This window comes from Scophthalmus maximus, chromosome 14 (assembly GCF_022379125.1).
Source record: "Scophthalmus maximus strain ysfricsl-2021 chromosome 14, ASM2237912v1, whole genome shotgun sequence".
NCBI lineage: Eukaryota > Metazoa > Chordata > Actinopteri > Pleuronectiformes > Scophthalmidae > Scophthalmus > Scophthalmus maximus.
This window is the reverse complement of record NC_061528.1, coordinates 320,001-344,897: the sequence shown is the minus strand read 5'-3', so window position 1 is coordinate 344,897 and position 24,897 is coordinate 320,001. Positions and strand designations below refer to the sequence as shown.

General features: G+C 47.2%; 3 protein-coding genes across 5 annotated transcripts in view; 2 read left to right on the top strand and 1 right to left on the bottom strand.

Annotated features, from left to right (window-relative positions):
- Positions 1–1,325: 1,325 nt before the first annotated feature.
- On the top strand, positions 1,326–20,092 carry itgav (integrin, alpha V). Of its 2 annotated transcripts, XR_004796314.2 has the most exons (32): positions 1,326–1,721; positions 3,623–3,750; positions 5,488–5,579; positions 5,755–5,869; positions 7,585–7,646; positions 8,015–8,063; positions 8,497–8,619; positions 8,716–8,760; positions 9,121–9,164; positions 9,312–9,368; positions 9,455–9,507; positions 9,642–9,717; positions 9,866–9,995; positions 10,094–10,191; positions 10,547–10,640; positions 10,727–10,772; positions 11,315–11,422; positions 12,676–12,731; positions 12,819–12,973; positions 13,091–13,228; positions 13,531–13,598; positions 13,674–13,911; positions 14,096–14,175; positions 14,335–14,415; positions 15,252–15,357; positions 15,483–15,641; positions 15,829–15,960; positions 16,169–16,282; positions 16,445–16,552; positions 16,881–17,000; positions 17,807–19,279; positions 19,613–20,092. XR_004796314.2 is itself a non-coding variant. In XM_035651241.2 (31 exons), the coding sequence occupies exons 1-31, from the start codon at positions 1,558–1,560 to the stop codon at positions 17,897–17,899; spliced, it is 3,132 nt and encodes a 1,043-aa protein (XP_035507134.2). In that variant the 5' UTR covers positions 1,326–1,557; the 3' UTR covers positions 17,900–20,092. The 2 variants fall into 2 exon arrangements, 1 of the variants encoding a protein (XP_035507134.2); XM_035651241.2 differs by having other exon boundaries at positions 17,807–20,092.
- Positions 20,093–20,490: 398 nt separating this feature from the next.
- On the bottom strand, positions 20,491–22,835 carry si:dkey-69o16.5 (Alpha-aspartyl dipeptidase-like). Its single transcript, XM_035651248.2, has 8 exons — positions 22,601–22,835; positions 22,183–22,271; positions 21,802–21,876; positions 21,608–21,687; positions 21,180–21,353; positions 20,996–21,055; positions 20,735–20,817; positions 20,491–20,638 (listed from the first exon to the last, which is right to left on the bottom strand). Exons 1-8 carry the CDS (start codon positions 22,693–22,695, stop codon positions 20,572–20,574), a joined length of 723 nt encoding a protein of 240 aa, XP_035507141.1. The 5' UTR covers positions 22,696–22,835; the 3' UTR covers positions 20,491–20,571.
- tgfbr2l (transforming growth factor beta receptor-like) overlaps positions 21,738–24,897 on the top strand; it is an 18,992-nt gene continuing 15,832 nt past the window's right edge. Inside the window, exons 1-2 of one of the 2 annotated variants that reach the window (XM_035651242.2) lie at positions 21,738–21,916; positions 23,334–23,550. In XM_035651242.2, coding sequence (XP_035507135.1) covers positions 23,406–23,550 — 145 coding nt within the window. In that variant the 5' untranslated portion in view covers positions 21,738–21,916; positions 23,334–23,405. Of the gene's footprint in view, positions 21,917–23,330; positions 23,551–24,897 lie in introns of both variants that reach the window. The other variant, XM_035651243.2, reaches the window with a different exon arrangement.

Sequence of the window (24,897 nt, the reverse complement as noted above, 5' to 3'; positions counted from 1 at the left end):
CTCCGTCTGGTCCTCACAGAGACAGAAGAACAACACACACACTCCCCCTCCAGGGGAGTTCTGCCACACATTCCTGAGTGAACACTTCACTCTGCAGTGGTTCAGAGAAGCTCATGGCCAAATAAGACCAAAACGCTCGGCCTGCGTCGGAGCCTCAGAACTCACATGACACAGGAAGTAGATATGAACTGTGTCCACCACGTGTCACAGAAGTGACATGAAACTACTTCAGACTTGAGCTTGACTCAGACTCACAAAGCCTCCTCGTACAAAGTTTCTGTCCAACATGAATACACTATCACTGTTGCTATGGTTACGCCTGGCATCCACACTTTTCTAACAGAGACTTTTGGAAACGCTGCTGGTCCCGTTCTGTTGTTAACAACCACACACTGAACACTCATGTTCTCTTCCTGGTTGTGTCTGTCAGTGTAAATCAACAGCTTTGTTGTAATGCCCCTTTAAAAAGCAAAAACACTGCAGACCAAATATGGGCAACGCTCATGTGCAACAGTCCAGGACATGACATGTTCAGGTGCGGTTGCAAAGATTTAAAGTGTGTGTGTGTGTGTGTGTGTGTGTGTGTGTGTGTGTGTGTGTGTGTGTGTGTGTGTGTCTCTGTGTGTGTGTGTATGTGGTGGTAAACACAGTGGACACACCCTGCAGCAGTTCCAGTCGTAGACATTGTGGCATTAATATAAAGCTCATGATGTTCTGTAATCTCCTGGATCCATGATTGATCTTCCACTTCTGTTGTTTGTGGTTGTTTGTTCATTTTACAGGATGAAGTGTGAAACACGTGAAGGAGAATCACAGACATCACTGACAGTGTCAAACTAAGGTCTTTCACTTTTCTGTCTCCATCCGTCAGTAAACTAAAACTGATAAAAAACAAGAACACACAAACACACACTCACACACACTCACACGCTCCATGGAAACGTAGAGCTGATGATCATGAGTGGATGACCCAGAATAATCCCCCCCGCCCCCTCGTCTGATGAGGACTGAACTTCCTGTTGTGAGTCAATAACAACACACTGTTACACACAGAGACTGAGAGACAGGAAATATACTCTGACTTCAAAATAAAACTTCTGCTAATTGTTTAGGAAACTTTTGATCGAGATACAAAGATGTGGTGTCGTCATATATAACATATGTACATATATGTGTGTGTGTGTGTGTGTGTGTGTGTGTGTGTGTGTGTGTGTGTGTATGTATGTTTAGGGGGCTGGTGAATCAGTGACAGATCCAACACACCAGGCTCAGACTCTTGTTTTGAAAGGAACAAACCGGATGTGTGTTGTGATGTTGTAACTTGACTCCAGCTGAGACAAACACGCTCGGTCGCTCGTTCGGTCGCAGTCTCGCTCTCTCTCTCTCTGCCCTCTTCTCCTCTTCTCTCCTCTGACGTCACTCGGTGGATCAGAACCGAACCGGACTCGGGTTCGACTCGGTCCGTCCGATCTACACGACGTGTTGTGCGCGTGCCCGTGGCGCCGCTCGGGACCGTCCGGTGAACGGTGGTGTTTGTTTCCGGTGCTGGGTGCGGACATGGCGGGAGGACTCCCGGGGCTCGGCCCGCTGCTGCTGGCGGCTCTGGTCCTCCGCGGCGGTGCCTTCAACCTGGACGTGGACAAACCGTCCGTGTTCTCCGGACCGGAAGGAAGCTACTTCGGCTTCTCCGTGGACTTCTTCATGCCCCCGAGCAAAGTCAAGTAAGATGATGGACATGTTGTGTCCCTGAAGGCAACTTTCTTAATCTGTAGATATTTACTGTAGTTTCTTCTTCTGATCCACTAAAAGTACAACTTCACTTCATCTACTGTAAAACTTCAACATCCGTACATAACCTCAGACTGTATCATAACCTCAGACTGTATCATAACCTCAGACTGTATCATAACCTCAGACTGTATCATAACCTCAGACTGTATCATAACCTCTCTCCTCCTCTCTCCTCCTCTCCTCCTCTCCTCTCTCCTCTCTCCCCTCCTCTCTCCTCTCCTCTCTCCTCTCTCCTCCTCTCCTCCTCTCTCCTCTCCTCCTCTCTCCTCTCTCCCCTCCTCTCTCCTCTCCTCTCTCCTCTCCTCTCCTCCTCTCTCCTCTCCTCCTCTCTCCTCTCTCTCCTCCTCTCTCCTCTCTCCCCTCCTCTCTCCTCTCCTCCTCTCTCCTCTCTCTCCTCCTCTCTCCTCTCTCCTCTCCTCTCTCTCCTCCTCTCTCCCCTCCTCTCTCCTCTCCTCCTCTCTCCTCTCTCCTCTCTCCTCTCCTCTCTCCCCTCCTCTCTCCTCTCCTCCTCTCTCCTCCTCTCCCCTCCTCTCTCCTCTCCTCTCCTCCTCTCTCCTCTCTCCCCTCCTCTCTCCTCTCTCCTCTCCTCTCTCCTCTCCTCCTCTCTCCTCTCCTCTCTCCTCTCTCCTCCTCTCTCCTCTCTCCTCTCCTCCTCTCTCCTCTCTCCTCTCCTCTCTCCTCTCCTCCTCTCTCCTCCTCTCCTCCTCTCTCCTCCTCTCCTCTCTCCTCTCCTCTCCTCCTCTCTCCTCTCTCCCCTCCTCTCTCCTCCTCTCTCCTCCTCTCCTCTCTCCTCTCCTCTCTCCTCTCCTCTCCTCCTCTCTCCTCCTCTCTCCTCTCCTCTCTCCTCTCCTCTCCTCCTCTCTCCTCTCTCCTCTCCTCTCTCCTCTCTCCTCTCCTCCTCTCTCCTCCTCTCCTCTCTCCTCTCCTCTCTCCTCTCCTCTCCTCCTCTCTCCTCTCTCCTCTCCTCTCTCCTCTCTCCTCTCCTCTCTCCTCTCCTCCTCTCTCCTCCTCTCCTCTCTCCTCTCTCCTCTCCTCTCTCCTCTCTCCTCTCCTCTCTCCTCTCCTCCTCTCTCCTCCTCTCCTCTCTCCTCTCTCCTCTCCTCTCTCCTCTCCTCTCCTCCTCTCCTCTCTCCCCTCCTCTCTCCTCTCTCCTCTCCTCCCCTCCTCCTCTCCTCCTCTCCTCTCTCCTCTCTCCTCTCTCCTCTCTCCTCCTCTCTCCTCTCTCCTCTCTCCTCTCCTCCCCTCCTCCTCTCCTCCTCTCCTCTCTCCTCTCTCCTCTCTCCTCTCTCCTCTCTCCTCTCCTCTCTCCTCTCCTCTCCTCCTCTCTCCTCCTCTCTCCTCTCCTCTCTCCTCTCCTCTCCTCCTCTCTCCTCTCTCCTCTCCTCTCTCCTCTCTCCTCTCCTCCTCTCTCCTCCTCTCCTCTCTCCTCTCCTCTCTCCTCTCCTCTCCTCCTCTCTCCTCTCTCCTCTCCTCTCTCCTCTCTCCTCTCCTCTCTCCTCTCCTCCTCTCTCCTCCTCTCCTCTCTCCTCTCTCCTCTCCTCTCTCCTCTCTCCTCTCCTCTCTCCTCTCCTCCTCTCTCCTCCTCTCCTCTCTCCTCTCTCCTCTCCTCTCTCCTCTCCTCTCCTCCTCTCCTCTCTCCCCTCCTCTCTCCTCTCTCCTCTCCTCCCCTCCTCCTCTCCTCCTCTCCTCTCTCCTCTCTCCTCTCTCCTCTCTCCTCCTCTCTCCTCTCTCCTCTCTCCTCTCCTCCCCTCCTCCTCTCCTCCTCTCCTCTCTCCTCTCTCCTCTCTCCTCTCTCCTCTCTCCTCTCCTCCTCTCTCCTCTCATCTCTCAGGTCGGATGTTCTGATTGGAGCTCCTCGGGCGAACACCTCGTCCAGCAGCAGTGTGGTGGAGAGAGGAGCGGTGTTCTCGTGTCCCTGGAGCAGCTCATCCTGCCAGGAGCTGCAGTTTGACAGCTCAGGTATCATTACATCATCATTACATCATCATTACATCATCATCACATCATCATCTCATCATAATCACATCATCATCACATCATCACATCATCATCTCATCATCATCACATCATCACATCATCAACAGACAGACAGACAGACAGGTGAACAGACAGATAAACAGACAGGCAGGCAGGCAGACAGACAGACAGACAGGTAGGCAGGTGAACAGACAGACAGACAGATGAACAGACAGGTAGGCAGGTGAACAGACAGACAGTCAGACAGGTAGGCAAGTGAACAGACAGACAGACAGATGAACAGACAGGTAGGCAAGTGAACAGACAGACAGGTGAACAGACAGACAGGCAGGCAGGTGAACAGACAGACAGGTGAACAGACAGACAGACAGGCAGGCAGGTGAACAGACAGACAGGTGAACAGACAGACAGATAGACAGATGAACAGACAGACACAGACAGACAGGCAGGTGAACAGACAGATAAACAGGCAGGCAGGCAGGCAGGTAGACAGACAGACAGACAGACAGGTAGGCAGGTGAACAGACAGACAGACAGATGAACAGACAGGTAGGCAGGTGAACAGACAGACAGACAGGGGAACAGACAGACAGATAGACAGATGGACAGACAGGTATGCAGGTGAACAGACAGACAGGTGAACAGATAGACGGACGGTTTCTCGGTACCAGTAGTGAAGATCATGTTGCTCAGTTCATCCTCTTGTCTCAGTTCTTGGCTCGTGTCAGGACACATTCAGGAATGTGTTCAGGAGCAGGTGAGGACTCAACTTTTGTAAATGCTGATTCAGATCCTCTACTTCATGTTTTCATTTATGAATATGAAGACTGAAAGATTTGAGTTTGAGAGTGTTGAACACTAAGTTGTGACACGAGGAGATAACAACAACAACAACATGTTTTATTCTGGTGTCACTTCCTTACGCCCGTCATGTGTCACTGGTCGTTCAGTCTGTTTCCTGAGAGACAAGAACATCACGTGTCACGTGACCACAGAGTGTTCTGGTCACGTCCCGGTGCTGAAGAAGGATAACACACGAGCACAACGTCCCCCGTTTGAGTCCAGTTCTCTCCATGTTTCCGTGTTTATCTCAATGGACACACGACCACGGAAACTTCCGACGTGTGTGTGTGTGTGTGTGTGTGTGTGTGTGTGTGTGTGTGTGTGTGTGTGTGTGTGTGTGTGTGTGTGTGTGTGTGTGTGTGTGTGTGTGTGTGTGTGTGTGTGTGTGTGTGTGTGTGTGTGTGTGTGAATACAATAGAATCCTTTGTGGTAGATTTGACCTGCGTGATCGCTGAATAAAGCTGCACTGGGCCAAACAACTAAATTAACTGGAATTTGTGTGCGTGCGTGCGTGCGTGTGTTGGGGGAGGGGGTAACTGACTCAGCGATATTGTCTTTTGTTTTCATTTTTCTTTTCTCACTGAAGTGTGACTTTCTCTTTATTTATATACTGTATATATATGTGTGTGTGTGTGTGTGTGTATATATTTATTTCTATATGTACTGTATGTACACATGTGCATGTGTATTTATATATATTTATGTGTGTGTACATGGAGTATTGCTCCATGACGACCTCACACATGTATTTATTTGAAGAACCACAGAGTGTGTCTGTGCTGATGTGGCCCATGTGATGGCTGCCGGAGGATCAGACCAATGGGGTTCTGTGATGTCATTAGGATCAGGAAGTGATGTCACTGTGGCTCTTTGCAGACGACAGGACGAACGCCGACGGGGTTCCGATGGAGTTCAAGTCCAAGCAGTGGTTCGGAGCCTCGGTCCGATCAGACGGAGAACACATCCTGGTGAGGAACCTTGTCCAATCACAACGCTCCTCCTCCTCCCTGTGACCATGATCACATCTCATCTCATCTTTATATACAGTTATTCATCATTTATATCGTACCCAGGTAAAAAAGCTGGTATTTAAAGGTGTTTAACTCTGTGTGTGTGTGGTGTGTGTGTGTGTGTCTGTGTCAGGCCTGTGCTCCTCTGTACCAGTGGTCGACCTACGGCGTGTCGGAGCGGGAGCCTGTGGGGACGTGTTACCTGAAGAAGGGAGGGACGGTGGTGGAGTACTCTCCCTGCAGATCAGGTCTGTCGTCCTCGATGATACCAGGATCAATTGTTGCGTGATGAAATGACGTACGACACGTTTACGTTCCCTAGCGCACATGCTCAACAGCACGTCAGGCAGCGACAGACGTGACGACTCATCTGCCGACATCCGTCTGTCGTCGTCACCACGCATCAACGTAACACGACATGTTGTGATACAGACGCAGGGAAAAGAGAAAAGTCTGACTGTACTGAAACACAGACAGTGACGACAAGGCAAACCGCAGTAAATACACATATACAGTAGCTAGTTGGAAAAGAAGGATGAACATTTGGCTGCCTGTGACAGACACGACCAGGAATCACAGAGTTGTAAAGAATCTGTCTGATCCAAATAAAGAACAACCACAACTCCAGTGAGGAAGTGAAGACGAATGTTGTAGTTGTTGTTGTAGTTGTAGAGTTTGTGGCTCAGTGTCGACTCTCTGGACCGTGACAAAGATTCATAATCTGATCCAAAATATAACATGAGCCCTGACACTCCCTCACTGTCTTCTTCTGTTCTATATGACGACATGTGTGACCTCATGTTCTATATGATGACGTGTGTGACCTCTCATGTTCTATATGATGACATGTGACCTCTCATGTTCTATATGATGACATGTGTGACCTCTCATGTTCTATATGATGACATGTGACCTCTCATGTTCTATATGACGACATGTGTGACCTCTCATGTTCTATATGACGACACGTGTGACCTCTCATGTTCTATATGACGACACGTGTGACCTCATGTTCTATATGACGACATGTGTGACCTCTCATGTTCTATATGATGACATGTGTGACCTCTCATGTTCTATATGACGACATGTGTGACCTCTCGTGTGACCTCTCATGTTCTATATGACGACATGTGTGACCTCTCATGTTCTATATGACGACATGTGTGACCTCTCGTGTGACCTCTCATTTTCTATATGACGACATGTGTGACCTCTCATGTTCTATATGATGACATGTGTGACCTCTCATGTTCTATATGACGACATGTGTGACCTCTCATGTTCTATATGGTGACGTGTGACCTCTCATGTTCTATATGACGACATGTGTGACCTCTCATGTTCTATATGATGAGGTGTGACCTCTCATGTTCTATATGATGACATATGTGACCTCTCATATTCTATATGACGACTTGTGTGACCTCTCATGTTCTATATGATGAGGTGTGACCTCTCATGTTCTATATGATGACATATGTGACCTCTCATGTTCTATATGACGACATGTGTGACCTCTCATGTTCTATATGACGACATCTGTGACCTCTCATGTTCTATATGACGACATGTGTGACCTCTCATGTTCTATATGATGACATGTGTGACCTCTCATGTTCTATATGATGACATGTGTGACCTCTCATATTCTATATGACGACTTGTGTGACCTCTCATGTTCTATATGACGACATCTGTGACCTCTCATGTTCTATATGACGACATGTGTGACCTCTCATATTCTATATGACGACATGTGTGACCTCTCATGTTCTATATGACGACATGTGTGACCTCTCATGTTCTATATGACGACATGTGTGACCTCTCATGTTCTATATGACGACATGTGTGACCTCTCATGTTCTATATGACGACATGTGTGACCTCTCATGTTCTATATGACGACATGTGTGACCTCTCATGTTCTATATGATGACATGTGTGACCTCTGGTGCAGGTGCGACCTCTCCCGAGGGGCAGGGCTTCTGCCAGGCCGGCTTCAGCGCCGACTTCCTGAAGGTCTGTGTCCAGAGGAAACTCATTATTATTATTATTATTATTATTAATAATAATAATAATAATAATAATAATAATAATAATACAGTATAACACACATCCAAACTCAGGATCAAAACACTTCACCCAGTAAGAATAAACACACTCTTATTATTATTCTATAGGTTTTGATAAGTGTTTATATATATATATACATATATATATCTCACACGATACACGAGTTCTGTTTCATTTATATTCATTTATAATAAAGTTTCTGTTTAACTGTAAAATATCAAGAATCAGTAACAAAAGGGTTCGATAGTAACGTGAGGAATTATTGACAAATGTTTTATATAAATATGAATATAGTGCTTCTGTGTGTGTTCCAGAAGAACAACAGGGTGGTGGTGGGAGGACCAGGGAGCTTCTACTGGCAGGGTGAGTGAGTGAGTGAGTGAGTGAGTGAGTGAGTGAGTGAGTGAGTGAGCGACCGTGTTGTAATCCATGTTTGTGTTCTCGTCTTACACTAGAGGGTGTGACTCAGTGAGTCAGTCTGTTTTCTCTCTGTGGTGTTGGTTAATTATTGTTTCCTGTCAAGTCAACACTCGGTTACACAACCAGCCACACACTGACTCACACGAACACAAACACACACACACACACACACACTCTGTGGATTCTTTAATTGCACGTTGTGTAAAAAAGTCTTGTAAACAAACTTGTGTCAAATCATTTCTTCTCTTTCGGATCCTTTGTCCTTCTGTTCTGTTCTTCCTGTTGTTGTTCCCATCCCCTCTGACCAATGACCTCTGTTCTGTTGTCGTTCTGCTCCCTTTTCTAAGGTTCTCTCTATCTCTCTCTCTCTCTTCAGGTCAGCTGATTTCCGACGACGTCTCTGAGATCTTTACCCGGTTTGACAAAAACTTCATCACCCCGTACGGAAACACCCACACTACCAAGTCCGCCGGCGCCCAGTACGACGACAGTTACCTGGGTAACCACGACCTTCTCACTGTGTCTGGCCGCTGGACGAGTCCCTGTCAGTGTGTGTGTTGATGAAGTGTGTGTGTGTGTGCGTGTGTGCTCACAGGTTACTCTGTGACGGTGGGAGACTTCAACGACGACGGGAAGGAAGGTGAGAGTGGGTGGAGTCAGTTCACTGCATGACATCATTGATCTGTCAGTCCAGTTTATATTCTAATTTAATTTATAGTTATTTATAATAAAGTTTATGTTTAAATTGTAAAACATCAAGATTCTTGTTTGTGAAGCATCAGTTGTTCCATGTGAACTTTGATTGATCAATTAGTTCATCAACAGCATCTGCTTTGATAATCATATTCATCATATTCACGTTCATGTCTCTGGACCGTTTCCTCTCGTCCTCGACGGTTCAGTCAATCGTCTCTGACCTGATCACGTCGTATGACATGTTCATATTCAGTATATGGATCAATAATGATCCACTGACATGAGTGTTTCCTCACCTCTACAGACTACGTGACGGGAGTCCCTCGTGGGGACAAGGCCCTGGGCTATGTACGTACACACACACACACACACACACACACCCACACACCTCAGCTGGTCACATGACAGCAGGTTCAGTGACGAATGTTTTCTCATGCTAACAAGCCGTTAACCTGTGAGCAGCATTGCTAACGCTCATGCTGTTTGATGTTACAGGTGAACATCTTCAACGGCCTCAACATGGAGTCGATGGAGAACTTCACAGGCACGCAGGTATTTAATTATTCATAACTCTCATGAGGAACGTGTGAGTGTGTGAGGAACGTATGTGTGTGTGACGTTGCTGCTCTGTGTCGCAGATGGCCGCCTACTTCGGACACTCAGTCGCTGCCGGTGATGTGAATAACGACGGGTGAGTTTAAATCCTGATCCACTGTGACGACTGCCTGAAGATGACCTATGCTGACCTCTGCTGACCTCTGACCTGCTCCAGACTGTTACAGTATCACAGTAACAGTTGCTCTGTTCTTCATGTCTGTTTCTCAGTTTGGTGGATCTGTTGGTTGGAGCTCCGCTCTTCATGGACAGAGGCTCCGATGGAAAACTCAGGGAGGTGGGACAGGTGAGGACACACACACACACACACATTTGAAATGGAAAACGTGTTGCGCTTTTTAGCTTCTAATTTGACCTCCTCCCCCTCTGTCGTCTGTGTGTGTGTGTGCGTGCGTGTGTGTGTGTGTATATGTGTGTGTGTGTGTGTCCTCCAGGTGTCAGTGTACCTGGGCCGAGGAGGATTTTCCTTCCACCCTCCTCAAATGCTGACGGGGTCGGAGGGCTACGCCAGATACGGGTCTGCCATCACTGCACTGGGAGACCTGGACATGGACGGATACAACGGTGTGATGCAACCACACACACACACACACACACACACACACACACACTCTTCTGAGCTGGATGATTCCTGACACTCGTGTGTGTGGTTCTCCCTCCAGACGTGGCCATCTCGGCACCTTACGGAGGTCCAGACCGTCACGGCTTGGTCTACATCCACAATGGCCGCCCTCAGGGGCCCAACCCGACTCCTTCCCAGGTAAAGACTCCGACACGTCGAACACCAGAACCACAGCTGGTCCGTCTGGTTCACACGGACTCACCTGACGATGAGGCTGAAGGTTCCAGACTGAGTGAAGTTCAGGAGCTTCCTCTACGTGTTGAAGAGGTTTTATTGATAAGAGACGATGAAGCAGTTTGAAGCCCAGAGTTGTAAAGTGTCAGAAACTGTCAGCAGCTGTTTGTCTTCAGGCTCAGGAGCTGAAGCGATTAAATCATTTAACATATACAAACATATATATATAACATATATATATAACATATATATATATATATATATAACATAAGAGTCAACAGGAAGGAAACAAAGCTTAGTGTCGTGTCTCGTCTCTCAGGTCCTGCAGGGGAAGTGGGCGTCCAGCTACATGCCTGCGAGCTTTGGATACTCCATGACTGGAAACACTGACATAGACCAGAATGGATATCCAGGTACACACACACACACACACACACACACACACACTGTTGAGAGGAGCAGCAGGACTGAAGTGAACGTGTGTGTCTTTGTCTTTCAGATTTAATAGTGGGAGTGTTTGGAGCAGACAAAGCTGTTTTATACAGGTAATCAAAACTCCTACTGTGTGTGTGTGTGTGTGTGTGTGTTCAGTAAATGAGCGAGCCCACCTCTGGCATCAAAGAGCTCGTTCACATTTCTCCCACTGACTTTATAGAATCTGCTCAGCGTCATCCTGCTGACGTTAACATCCTCCTGCTGCTACACACACACACGCACACACACAGTCAAACACCTTTAAATACAAGCTTTTGTTTTTTGTCAGACTGAATCTGTTTTGTGGCTGTTGAGCCTGAACATGTGTGTGTGTGTGTGTGTGTGACACACTCTGTCCTCTGCTGCTGTGAGGGGGGTGGGGGTGTTCTGGTTTCTCTAAATTCTTTATGCTCAAGAAACAAGATTTAAAAAAAACTTGATAAGCTGAATCGAACCGTGTGTGTGTGTGTGTGTGTGTGTGTGTGTGTGTGTGTGTGTGTGTGTGTGTGTGTGTGTGTGTGTGTGTGTGTGTGTGTGTGTGTGTGTGTGTGTGTGTGTGTGTGTGTGTGTGTGTGTGTGTGTGTGTGTGTGTGTGTGTGTGTGTGTTCGTCAGAGCTCGTCCTGTGATCAGTGTGAACGCCACATTGGAAATGACGCCTCAGATCATCAACCCAGAGGAGAAGAACTGCACACTTCCTGGAACCAGCACTCAGGTGTCCTGGTGAGTCACCTCAGCCTGTATATATAGACGATCACTGACTGTATATAAAGACGATCCGTGACTATATAAAGACGATCAGTGATTGTATATAAAGACGATCACTGACTGTATATAAAAAAGATCACTGACTGTGTATAAAGACGATCCGTGACTGTATATGTAGACGATCAGTGACTGTATATAAAGACGATCAGTGACTGTATATAAAGACGATCACTGACTGTATATGTAGACGATCACTGACTGTATATAAAGACGATCACTGACTGTATATAAAGACGATCACTGACTGTATATAAAAAAGATCACTGACTGTGTATAAAGACGATCCGTGACTGTATATGTAGACGATCAGTGACTGTATATAAAGACGATCAGTGACTGTATATAAAGACGATCACTGACTGTATATGTAGACGATCACTGACTGTATATAAAGACGATCGCTGACTGTATATAAAGACGATCAGTGACTGTATATAAAGACAATCCGTGACTCTATATAAAGACGATCACTGACTGTATATGTAGACGATCACTGACTGTATATAAAGACGATCACTGACTGTATATAAAGACGATCACTGACTGTATATAAAAAAAAATCACTGACTATATAAAGATGATCCGTGACTGTATATGTAGACGATCAGTGACTGTATATAAAGACGATCACTGACTGTATATGTAGACGATCACTGACTGTATATGTAGACGATCACTGACTGTATATATAGACGATCACTGACTGTATATAAAGACGATCCGTGACTATATAAAGACGATCAGTGATTGTATATAAAGACGATCACTGACTGTATATAAAGACGATCACTGACTGTATATAAAAAAGATCACTGACTGTGTATAAAGACGATCCGTGACTGTATATGTAGACGATCAGTGACTGTATATAAAGACGATCAGTGACTGTATATAAAGACGATCACTGACTGTATATGTAGACGATCACTGACTGTATATAAAGACGATCGCTGACTGTATATAAAGACGATCAGTGACTGTATATAAAGACAATCCGTGACTCTATATAAAGACGATCACTGACTGTATATGTAGACGATCACTGACTGTATATAAAGACGATCACTGACTGTATAGAAAGACGATCAGTGACTGTATATAAAGACGATCCGTGACTCTATATAAAGACGATCAGTGATTGTATATGAAGACGATCACAGACTGTATATAAAGACGATCAGTGATATGATCTGACTCTGTGTTTTCAGTTTCAAGGTGAAGTACTGTTTGAAGGCAAGCGGTCTCGGAGCTCCAGCTTTTCTGAGTGAGTCAAACAGCAGATTCATATCGGCTCCTCCTCCTCCTGCTCCTCCTCATCACTCTTTCTCTCTGTCTTCTTCATCACTTCCAGATTTCCGTGTGGACCTGATGTTGGATCGTCTGAAGCAGAAGGAGTTGACCAAGCGCGTCCTCTTCCTGCACAGTCGGACCTTCCAGTACCACAAGAACATGACGGTGGCCAACGGCAGAGGTTTGGCCTGCGAGGAGCAGCACGTCTTCCTCAGGGTAAGGAAAATGAATCAGATCTCTGCTGATTGACAGTTTAACAGAATTTTGGTCTGTTAACGATGAGCTCACTGCTCTCTGTCTTAACGTCTTAACATCTCAACGTCTTTGTCTCAGGACGACCGTGAGTTCCGGGATAAGATCACTCCCATCTCCGTGGCGATGGAGTACAGTTTGGACTACCAGCAGGCCGCCGACAAGACCGGCCTGCTGCCCATCCTCGACACGTCGGCCCCATCCAACGTCACCAAGCAGGTAAACCACTGTCCGACCAGCGGGCCTCGGACCAGAACCTCAGTACAGAACAAACAGTGAATTAGGAGAAACTCGCTGCTTTGAGGAGTGAACTGCTCATGAGGTTCCTGACCTGTGACATCACTTGACATCAAGATCTTTACTCATGGATTTTATATTTCATCTCTTTGAAACATGATGTGATTTAAAAACCTGAGTTTTAAATAAACATCACTTGGGGTCAGAATCACTGGACCGTTCAGCTCGTCTGGTTGACTCGTGCTGGAGGAGCTGTTTACTGACCCTTTAACCCCCCCCCCCAGGCTCACATCCTGTTGGACTGCGGAGACGATAACATCTGTAAACCGGACCTCAAGTTGTCCGTGACCAGGTGAGTCTCTGTTCCTCTAGTTGTTTCATCTCAGTGATGTTTTTCGTTGCCTGAGTTGCCGTGTTGCCGTTGCAGCGACCGAGATCAGATCTACATTGGCGACGACAACGCTCTGACCCTGGAGGTCAGCGCCGAGAACCAGGGCGAGGGCGCATACGAGGCCGAGCTCCACGTCTTCCCTCCGCAGCAGGCCGACTTCACCGGGGTGGTCCGCAGTCAGAAGCTCTCCAGGTTGTCTTGCGCCTACAAGAAGGAGAACCAGACCAAGATGGTGGTGTGCGACCTGGGGAACCCCATGAAGGGAGGAACCAAGGTCAGTCTGTAGGAGCCAAGTGCATTGTGGGGGTTCCAGGTGCTGCTCTGACAGATATTATTGTTCAGAAGAAAGATGAAGTGACACGGTCGTGTCTCCTACGACCGTGACATGTTGTATAGTTTGTCTCTTCCTGCGTCCTGATTGGGCCTTTGCTATCTCTTACCGTGCTGTGATTGGCCAGGTGCTGGCTGAGTTGAGGTTCAGTGTGCACCAGCTGTCGGAGGAGGACACGTCCGTCAGGTTCGACCTGCAGATCGTCAGGTTTGTTCATAACTCAACACAAACATCATCAGATATATATTTATATTCGTGGTGTCATCTCTGAGTGAAGCCTGTGTTCTGTGTCCTGACCAGCAGAGGGCGACCGTCAAACATTTTCCTGAGGATTTCATGTTAAAAGAATCTTGTTTTCTTCTTCAGCTCGAACCAGTTCGACAACACAAGTCCTCGAGTGTCGAGTATCACCAAGCTGGCCGTGCTCGCCAGGGTGTCCATCAGAGGGTAACCCTGTGTGTGTGTGTGTGTGTGTGTCTCCATCAGAGGGTAACCCTGTGTGTGTGTGTGTGTGTGTGTGTGTGTGTGTGTGTGTGTGTGTGTGTGTGTGTGTGTGTGTGTGTGTGTGTGTGTGTGTGTGTGTGTGTGTGTGTCTCCGTCAGAGGGTAACACTGTGTGTGTGTGTGTGTGTGTGTGTGTGTGTGTGTCTCCGTCAGAGGGTAACACTGTGTGTGTGTGTGTGTGTGTGTGTGTGTGTGTCTCCGTCAGAGGGTAACACTGTGTGTGTGTGTGTGTGTGTGTGTGTGTGTGTGTGTGTCTCCGTCAGAGGGTAACACTGTGTGTGTGTGTGTGTGTGTGTGTGTGTGTGTGTGTGTGTGTGTGTGTGTGTGTGTGTGTGTCCGTCAGAGGGTAACACACTGTGTGTGTGTGTGTGTGTGTGTGTCCGTCAGAGGGTAACACTGTGTGTGTGTGTGTGTGTGTGTGCATCAGAGGGTAACACACCATGTGTGTGTGTGTGTGTGTGTGTCTCCATCAGAGGGTAACACTCCATGTGTGTGTTTATGTGTGTCCTGGGACCCTTTGACCTCTGCAGTAGAAATGTTCCATCCAGTTCCTTTATTAGGGTTTCTACTTCCTGTGATGTCATTTCCTGGAGAACCGTCAAAAGATGAATGTCTCAAAATCTGAACAAACAGAGTCAATAAACTATAATCAATAATACATACATAATACAAAATAAACACATAAAATGTGATCTGAAAGAGATATATGATAATAGTATATAGTAATGTAGAAACATAATAATTCGTAACAATCTGTAAATTTGTGTGTGTGTGTCCCAGGTCGTCGTCTCCTGGTCAGGTGTTACTTCCCATCGCCAACTGGAAACCTAAAGAACCTCCCGTGGGTGTAGACGACATGGGACCACAAATATTACACGTCTACGAGGTACACACACACACACACACACACATCATGTACAGTACATGTGGTCATTTACATCTCATGTCACAGTCACAACCATCAGTTTGTCACAGGTCACAGTAACTCAACAGTGACCTTTGACCCCTCAGCTCCTGAACAGCGGGCCCAGTACGGTCAGCAAAGCGTCCCTGGAGGTCCTGTGGCCGTACGAGTACAAGAACAGTTCTCTGCTCTACATCATGAGCTACGAGACGGACGGACCCATCAACTGTACGACCGTCATCGAGATCAACCCACTCAACTTGTCGGTGAGACGCACACACGCACACACGCACACACACACACACACCGCCTTAATCAGAACGGTGACAAAAGACGAGTTATGCCGAGTTCACACTTCATGATTTTAAGGCCGGAAACAGGATTCATCTTGGTGTTTTTAAGGAACTTTCTTCTGTGTGTGTGTGTGTGTGTGTGTGTGTTTGTGTGTGTCAGATCCCGTTGACCTCACAGAAGAACAGCAGCATTGTTCCGCCCAGAGAGCGAGAGACAGAAGGACGAAACAGAAACCACGTTCGCAGGAGAGACCTGGAGTCAAGAGACTCCCAGAGCGATCTGCAGACACTGGTACACATACACACAAATGAGGATCTCTAGTGTATTTATTGATATCTTGATATGCAATACTTTAAGAACATTTAAAATACTATAGAGAATCTGGTTTTATTTGATTATAAGTGAGTCTTTAACTTCTGTTATCAAACCTTATACCTTATACCTTTAATCTGTGTGTGTGTGTGTGTGTGTGTGTGTGTGTGTGTGTGTGTGTGTGTAGGACTGCTCCACAGCAAAGTGTCTGCGGCTCAGTTGTCAGGTCGGTCGTTTGGAGCGGAAGAAGTACGCCATCCTCTCTATCTACTCCAGACTGACTGTCAACAACTTCCTCAGGGTGAAGAAAACAAGCCTCCTCACACACACCGGACACAACAAAACACTCAGTGTCTCAGTTTGTTGATATACTGCTTTTTAAATACAGTTTTCTCAGAATATTTCTGTGGCCGACGCGACGTTCGTCGAACGTGTGACTCTCTTGGTTGATTTCTCTTTTCAGACTGAGAATCAGAATCGTTCGTACGTGGTTCGAGCTACAGCCACGTTCAATGTGACCGAGATGCCGTACAAGAACCTGGTGTCGGAGCTGCCGTCCAACAGCACCACGGTGAGACGCCAACGCCACACCGTCGTCAGCGTACGACAGTAACACGTTGTGGCCCAACAACCACAGCTGACATATCTTGATAGGACAGAGGTCAGCTGTCACTCACAAACCATAACTGTGACATCATTGGAAGTTGACATGTGGGCGTGTTAATATAATTATTAGTCAGAGTGTTTCAGGTGTTTCCTCCTCAGTCTGAAACTCTTCTCTGATGATCTCGTCACATGGAACATGTCTCGGTGTTGTGGTTGTTGTTGTTGATGTTGATGATGACGTCAGACATGTGAGTTTGTCGAGGTCAGCTGACGACTGACTGGTGTGTTTCCAGGTGAGCGTTTCGGTGATGTGGGTGGTGGACACTCCTCAGCCGGTCCCGGGCTGGGTCGTGGCTCTGGCGGTGCTGGCCGGGCTGCTGCTGCTGGCGCTGCTCATCTTCATCATGTACAAGGTGAAGACGAACTCTGACACAAGAGGATGATGCTCCACTGTTCAACCTCTGTTCTCACAGGTCTCTGTGGGGACCAGACCAGGTCTCTGTGGGAACCAGACTCAGACCAGGTCTCTGTGGGGACCAGGTCTCTGTGGGAACCAGACTGAGTCCAGGTCTCTGAGGGGACCAGACCAGGTCTCTGTGGGAACCAGACTCAGACCAGGTCTCTGTGGGGACCAGGTCTCTGTGGGAACCAGACTGAGTCCAGGTCTCTGAGGGGACCAGACCAGGTCTCTGTGGGAACCAGACTCAGACCAGATCTCTGTGGGGACCAGACTCAGACCAGATCTCTGTGGGGACCAGACTCAGACCAGATCTCTGTGGGGACCAGGTCTTTGTGGGGACCAAGTCTCTGTGAGGACCAGACAAGGTCTCTTTGGGGACCAGGTATCTGTGGGAACCAGACTCAGACCAGGTCTCTGTGGGGACTAGGTCTTTGTGGGGACCAGGTCTCTGTGGGGACCAGGTCTTTGTGGGGACAAGGTCTCTCTTGGGACCAGACCAGGTCTCTGTGGGGACTAGGTCTTTGTGGGGACCAGGTCTCTGTGGGGACCAGGTCTTTGTGGGGACCAGGTCTCTGTGGGGACCAGACCAGGTCTCTGTGGGGACCATCTTGGTCGTAGTATGACACTTAATCACCAGCTGTTAGATCTTAGTACGATTACAGGATTGTCTGCACTAAACTACTCTTCCTCTCTTCTTCCTCTTCAACTCCCTCTTTCTCTTCCTCTCCTCTTCCTCTTCTCTCATCTCCTATTCCTCAGTTGGGTTTCTTCAAGCGAGTCCGCCCGCCGCAGGAGGACTGCACAGAGAAGGAGCAGCTGCAGCCGGAGGAGAACGGCAACACCGACTCCTAGAGGTCAAACTGTGTAAATACAGGACACGAGTCCACTGTCCTCACTGTCCTCACTGTGTCTCTGTGTCACTGTACAGTGTCAGATCATGGTACTGGGTTCACTTTTCATAGGGTTTATGTTTTCTAGTCTCGTCCTGTTGTGTTTGTGCCAATGAGAAGCTCCGCCTGCAGGAGGCTGATGTCACTGTTGTTTCTGTTCCGTTGGACCACGTCACGTCTCATGTTGGATCTTCTCAAAGATCAAACTGCTGAGATTCAACATGACGCGTCCTGATGCGTCTCACTCCAGGTTCTGGAGCCTGATATTTCATTCGCACTTTTTTCGTCCAGGCTCAAAATGATCGATGAGTCAGAGAACTGCTGATCGATTCACCGACTGGTCGTCAGACTGAGACCTGACATAATATTGTCTGGAAAAGAAACGGAAGGAGGAGAAACACACTGTCAGAGAGTAGAAGAGAAAAAAGTCAAAAGAAAAACGCTTTTGTGGCGTATGTGATAATAACAGCAATAATGAGATTTAATAACAACCAGCTGTCATCAGGTCTTTGTGTTGGGATGAAGATGTTAAGTTTCCTTTTCTGGGTGTGACAGTAATATATTGACCTTTGTCTTCCTGTGTGTGTGTGTGTGTGTGTGTGTGTGTGTGTGTGTGTGTGTGTGTGTGTGTGTGTGTGTGTGTGTGTGTGTGTGTGTGTGTGTGTGTGTGTGTGTGTGTGTGTGTGTGTGAGAGAGACTTGAGTGATGATTGACAGCAGCGGCTCTGGCCCATTTCTACACCAGAGTACACTTTTGCTAAATTGTATTAATAACAATAATAATTGTAATAAGCGTTTGAGAGTTTCCTGCTTTGTCACAGTACACTAAATATTCCTTTGTACACCTGAAGATGTAACTAGTTTTATAACAGTTTCTCCACTAATTTAAAAAAGATTCATCGGATGATTTGATATAAATAATCTTCAGCTGCAGTTTGAACATGTGAAACTTGAGCGTTAGCATTTCATCAGCTAACAACGTACGTTGATCTACAGTGTATTGACGTGACGGAGTGGAATGATTTGACAGTTTATGCTAACGTTAGCAGCTAACTCCTGCTCTTTATTCCCTCAGCTGCAGCAGCTGAGATCAGTATAATCTCTCTATTTCCATCGAGCCTCAGTCTGTTGGCATGGTATCATGTTGTCAGCCGGACCAATCAGACGCTCACACGTGATGAACCAACTCACGCTGTTCCCAAATTATCCCAGAATGCACCCTGAACCCGACACTGCGGGCAGGAAGAGAACCTGAGCTGAGGTCAGATAAATGTAGCAGCTGCTCGCTGTCGGAGAACCTGCTTCTGTCTCTTCACTGTCTGAGATCATCTGTCATCGTCACGGTAAGACAGACTGACAGGCGTCGCTCCAGCCTGTGAGGTGGGCGGGGCCGGTGGGGCGGGCCAGTATGCGACAGGTGGTTACTTTCCTGTCACGTGGTGTTTGATGTTCGTGTGTGAACATCGCAGAAAGAAAATAAAAAGTTTACTTGGAATTTACCCCTATTGGGTTTGACATCATGAACTCACGTGTAAGGCTGAAGATGATTTTATAACTATATGAATCACTGAAGAATCACTTTGATAAAGGTCCACGGAACATTTCTGATCATCTGCATTTAATAACTGTCGTCGCTCTAAAATATCACCGATGTTCACAAGGTCGGACTCCAACAGGTCCAGATCCTGAACCTCCTGATCCGACCTGATCTCTGTGGAGGTTCAGACGTGACACTGGGTCGATGTGGGATCCTGAACCTCCTGATCCGACCTGAGGTCTGTGGAGGTTCAGACGTGACACCGGGTCGATGTCGGATCCTGAACCTCCTGATCCGACCTGAGGTCTTTGGAGGTTCAGACGTGACACCGGGTCGATGTCGGATCCTGAACCACCTGATCCGACCTGAGGTCTGTGGAGGTTCAGACGTGACACCGGGTCGATGTCGGATCCTGAACTTCCTGATCTGAGTGAACGAACTGAACTGAGGCTGTTCACTGTGTTTGATGTGTAACTCCATCTGTCCTCCTTGCTGCCATGACAACATGTTGACTGTTTTGTTGATGTACGTATTCTTTCACCTCGAGAGTAAAGAAATAACTTTGATACTGAGATGATTTCACCTTTGAACTGAAATAAATTGATGTGTTCACACTCGGCTCAGTGTTTCGTGTCTGGATGATGACGGTTGGTAAGACCAGAACTAACTCTGAGTTATTTTACCTTTGTAAAATTCATCAGTAACCGGTGTCAGCGGCGGCCTGCGTCATGGAGCTGCTGTTGGGCAGAGACACCGGTGGACCGGCCGCTGTCACCGGCCGCTCTGGTATCTAACGCCTCACGGGCCGCCGCCAAAACCGGGTCCCGATGAATTGTTGGTAGTGGACAACATATTATTTAGACAGTCCAAAGTAATATTGAGATGTTTTTTGGTTCTAAATAAAACAAATGTAACCTCTAAAGGATCAAAACTTCAAATAAAACACCGGAAAGGGACAATATGGAACTTTAAGTCTTCTCTGGACGAATTTTAAAAGACACAACTAAAGAGACTTTATTCAACTCGGGAACAATGATGTTTATTTAAAACATTTATTCTGATTCAACCAGAACAATCATCCACAGCTGAGGAAGTGAGTCACTGTGCGTCCGTCATCAGGAAGCTCAGGTCACTACCAGCGTCGTACTCCACCGGGGGGCGTCCCCTGGAACAAAACATCACAGAGACTCTTGTGGCTCCATGGTTCCACCGGTCTCGTTCAAACCCACAACAGTGTGAAAGTATCAATGTGTCCACTGACCTAGTGAAGAGTCTGGCCTTCGTGGTTCCCAGCAGTGTGGCTTTGTTTCCCTCCACCAGCAGCATGGACCCTTCCCTCAAACCCTGAAAACACTCACAGTCAAAACCCTGCAACCTCACTACGGAGGGTTAGGGTTAGGGGATCTGATCTGGGCCCCATCCTGAAAACTCTCCCGTTCACAATGAACCTTCGTCCTTGAATTTAAAAACAACAACTAGACGACAGGTGAATACTGAGTCAAGAAACAAAGATCTGTCTCACCAGGACACACGGAGTCTCTGGTTCTTCGTGGTACTGGGTGATCCTCTGCTGTCGGGTCTCCTGTTCAAGAAGAACATCATCAACAAGACAACAACACTCAAACAGACAGAATGTCTGTCTCCATAGAAACGCTCCGTCTCTGTCTCAGTACATTCAGGACAAAGGACCAACTCAACATTCTCACCCCCATGTGGCGGCTGTTGGGGTCGGGGTCCAGGTAGTGCGGGTTAATGTTGAAGGGAACGAGGCCGATGGCGGAGAAGGATGGAGGGAAGACGATGGGCATGTCATTGGTGGTGCTGATGCTGATGGTGGCCACGTTGGTGCCAGCACTGGAGCCCATGTAGGGGACGCCATCCTGGGGGACGAGGAAGAAGGAGTGAAGCCTGACCATCCACCTGTCAATCATTATTCTGAAATGATCGACTCCTTCAGACAAGTTTCTCTCCATAACTAATGATCATAAACTTCTTTATGAGTTTTTCTGGCAGGACGTTTACACTTATGGAGAAATCTGCAATTATTTTCTTGTGAATGAGTGAAACTGTTTCACGACATCATGATGTTTAAAATAAGATATATGACATATGATATATATGATATCAGCCTCACCTCCAGCACTCGTCTCCTGATCTCACACAGCAGCCTGTTGTCATAGAGACTCTTCAGCAGCCGGAAAGTGTTTCCTCCTCCTGCACACACACACACACACACACACCAACACACACACACACACACGCACACAAAGGAGGAAGTGGGAGGAAGTAAAGACACGGATCAAAGAGAAGAGAAACGATGTTCCTCACCTATGAAGATTCCCTGACTCTTCCTGACGGCGTCGACAGGATCCGCAGCCTCGTGAACGCTGAGCAGATCATAACCTGCAGAAACAACAAGACAACACTTCATAACACAGTCCAGGTTAGTGCAACACACACACTCTGGATTCTCTCTGCTCTAAAGCAAAGGTCACTGCTGCTGTGGAGTGAAACATTAACTCTGATCATAAAAGTTATGAACAAACGTGATCAACATTAATTTTTCTCTCTGAACTGGTGAAGTTTGAGGTTTTAAAGAAAAGGAAAAACAAACTTCTTAAACTTCTTCACCGCACTTCAGCAATACTTGGATGAAAATTGTATTGAGGTGATTATTATTATTGTACTCCAACACACACACACACACACCCAGAGAGCTGAACTTGTCCCGGGCCATCCTGGTGTACTCGTCTCTGTCGTGCAGAGCGTAAGGAACAAACAGAATCTTCTTCACATCTCTGAAACACAAACAAACAAAGTCAGTTTCAACACAAACCTTCAGACCTTCAGACCTTCAGACCATCAAACCTTCAGACCTTCAGACCTTCAGACCATCAAACCTTCAGACCTTCAGACCTTCAGACCATCAAACCTTCAGACCTTCAGACCTTCAGACCATCAAACCTTCAGACCTTCAGACCTTCAGACCATCAAACCTTCAGACTTCAGAACTTCAGACCTTCAGACCTTCAGGTCACTGGCAGAACCATCAGACCGGATGGTTCATGTCACACTTTCCAAACACACATTCCACTTGCTGTGAGCGTGAGGAGAAGAAGTGACTCACGGTCCGAAGAAGAGCCGGACGTCCCGCTGACAGTGGTCCAGGTACCCGCCGCCGTGCACCGTGGAGTTGGACACGAGCAGCAGTCTCCTCTTCATGTCTGATGTCTGCACACGGACCGACAGTTGGAGGGCGACCCGCGGAGGCCCGGGGTCAAAGTTCAGATGCTCAGTGACGCGTCATCAACCTGATAAGACGAAGTGTGTGTGTGTGTGTGTGTGTGTGTGTGTGTGGTCTCTGACCAACAGGCTGGAATAATCCTGTTAAACTTCTCCCACTGTGTCGGAGAATGAAATCCGTGGATCTCCGCTCATGATAATAAATCATATTGTGTGTATGAACTGTGTCGTTGTTGTGGGTCCGTGTCGCCCCCTGCGGTCCGCAGTCTGTCACTGCAGACAAAACGTTTACTGACCAAACGAGTGAAGAAACATTTTGAGTCGCATCGTCAGAAGATTTAACATTTATTTAATTTCATATGTTTTATAACATGCAGTGTATTTTTTTCTGATGTACAGATGTGGAACATGAAGTAGACGTGAACAACTGGATTATGTCTTAAACATATGGTTATGATATAATAATTCTATTATAATAGAATATCTTTAATGTTTCCTGTTCATTAAAATCATCTTCGCCTCTGAAGTCGCTTGTTTTGTTCGTTATTAAAAATACTTCTGGGTTTTTATCTCTTTTTTCTTTAACTTCTGAATGTTTCTCTCGTTCCAACAAGAAGAACAATGAAGAAGTCCAGCGCCTGTTCGTGTCACCGGAGTAACAGCGGTGGGCGGGGCTAAACCACATCTGGATGAAAAACATCTGGAGCGACTCTGCGCCGGGGACTCACCGACGGACGAAGGACCGAGCGCCGGGACTCTCCGGCTGTCTTTGTCCGAGGAACATGGCTCGGTGCCGGACGTTGTGGACCGGGATCCTCGTCCTCATGACCGCCGGTGAGTGCTGCCCGACCCCCGGGCTTTCTGTCGCTGTCCCCCGGAGCTGGTGGCGGAGGGTCGGAGGGGCCGGGGCCGGAGGACCGGGGGGGTCTGGAGCTGATCCTTTATCCAAGTAAAACTGAGAGTACTTCAGTGTACAAGTACTAGATCCAAACTAAAACTTTTTACTTTTAGTAAATATTCATGTAGTAAAAGTATGAGCAGTAGAAGTACATGAAATACATGAAGCTGATAACACTTCGTGTTATGAAGGACCTGGTACTGTCACTAAGTACTGCTTCTGAGTACTGTCACTAAGTACTGCTTCTGAGTACTGTCACTAAGTACTGCTTCTGAGTACTGTCACAAAGTACTGCTTCTGAGTACTGGTTCTGAGTACTGTCATTAAGTACTACTTCTGAGTACTGTCACAAAGTACTGCTTCTGAGTACTGTCACTAAGTACTGTTTCTAAGAACTGGTTCTGAGTACTGTCACTAAGTACTGCTTCTGAGTGCTGCTTCTGAGTACTGTCACTAAGTACTGCTTCTGAGTACTGTCACTAAGTACTGCTTCTGAGTACTGTCACAAAGTACTGCTTCTGAGTACTGTCAGTACTGTTTCTAAGAACTGGTTCTGAGTACTGTCACTAAGTACTGCTTCTGAGTACTGCTTCTGAGTACTGTCATTAAGTACTGCTTCTGAGTACTGTCACAAAGTACTGGTTCTGAGTACTGTCACTAAGTACTGGTTCTCAGTACTGGTTCTCAGTACTGGTTCTGAGAACTGGTTCTGAGTACTGTCAGTACTGTTACTAAGTACTGCTTCTGAGTACTGCTTCTGAGTACTGTCATTAAGTACTTGTTCTGAGTACTGTCACAAAGTACTGTTTCTCAGTACTGGTTCTGATTACTGGTTCTGAGTACTTTCACTAAGTACTGGTTCTGAGTACTGTCACAAAGTACTGCTTCTGAGTACTGGTTCTGAGTACTGTCACTAAGTACTGCTTCTGAGTACTATCACAAAGTACTGTTTCTCAGTACTGGTTCTGAGTACTGTCACAAAGTACTGGTTCTGAGTACTTTCACTAAGTACTGGTTCTGAGTACTGTCACAAAGTACTGTTTCTAAGAACTGGTTCTGAGTACTTTCACTAAGTACTGGTTCTGAGTACTGTCACAAAGTACTGTTACTAAGTACTGGTTCTGAGTACTGTCAGTACTGTTACTAAGTACTGCTTCTGAGTATTGTCACAAAGTACTGCTTCTGAGTACTGGTTCTGAGTACTGTCATTAAGTACTGGTTCTGAGTACTGTTTCTAAGTACTGGTTCTGAGTACTGTCACAAAGTACTGGTTCTGAGTACTT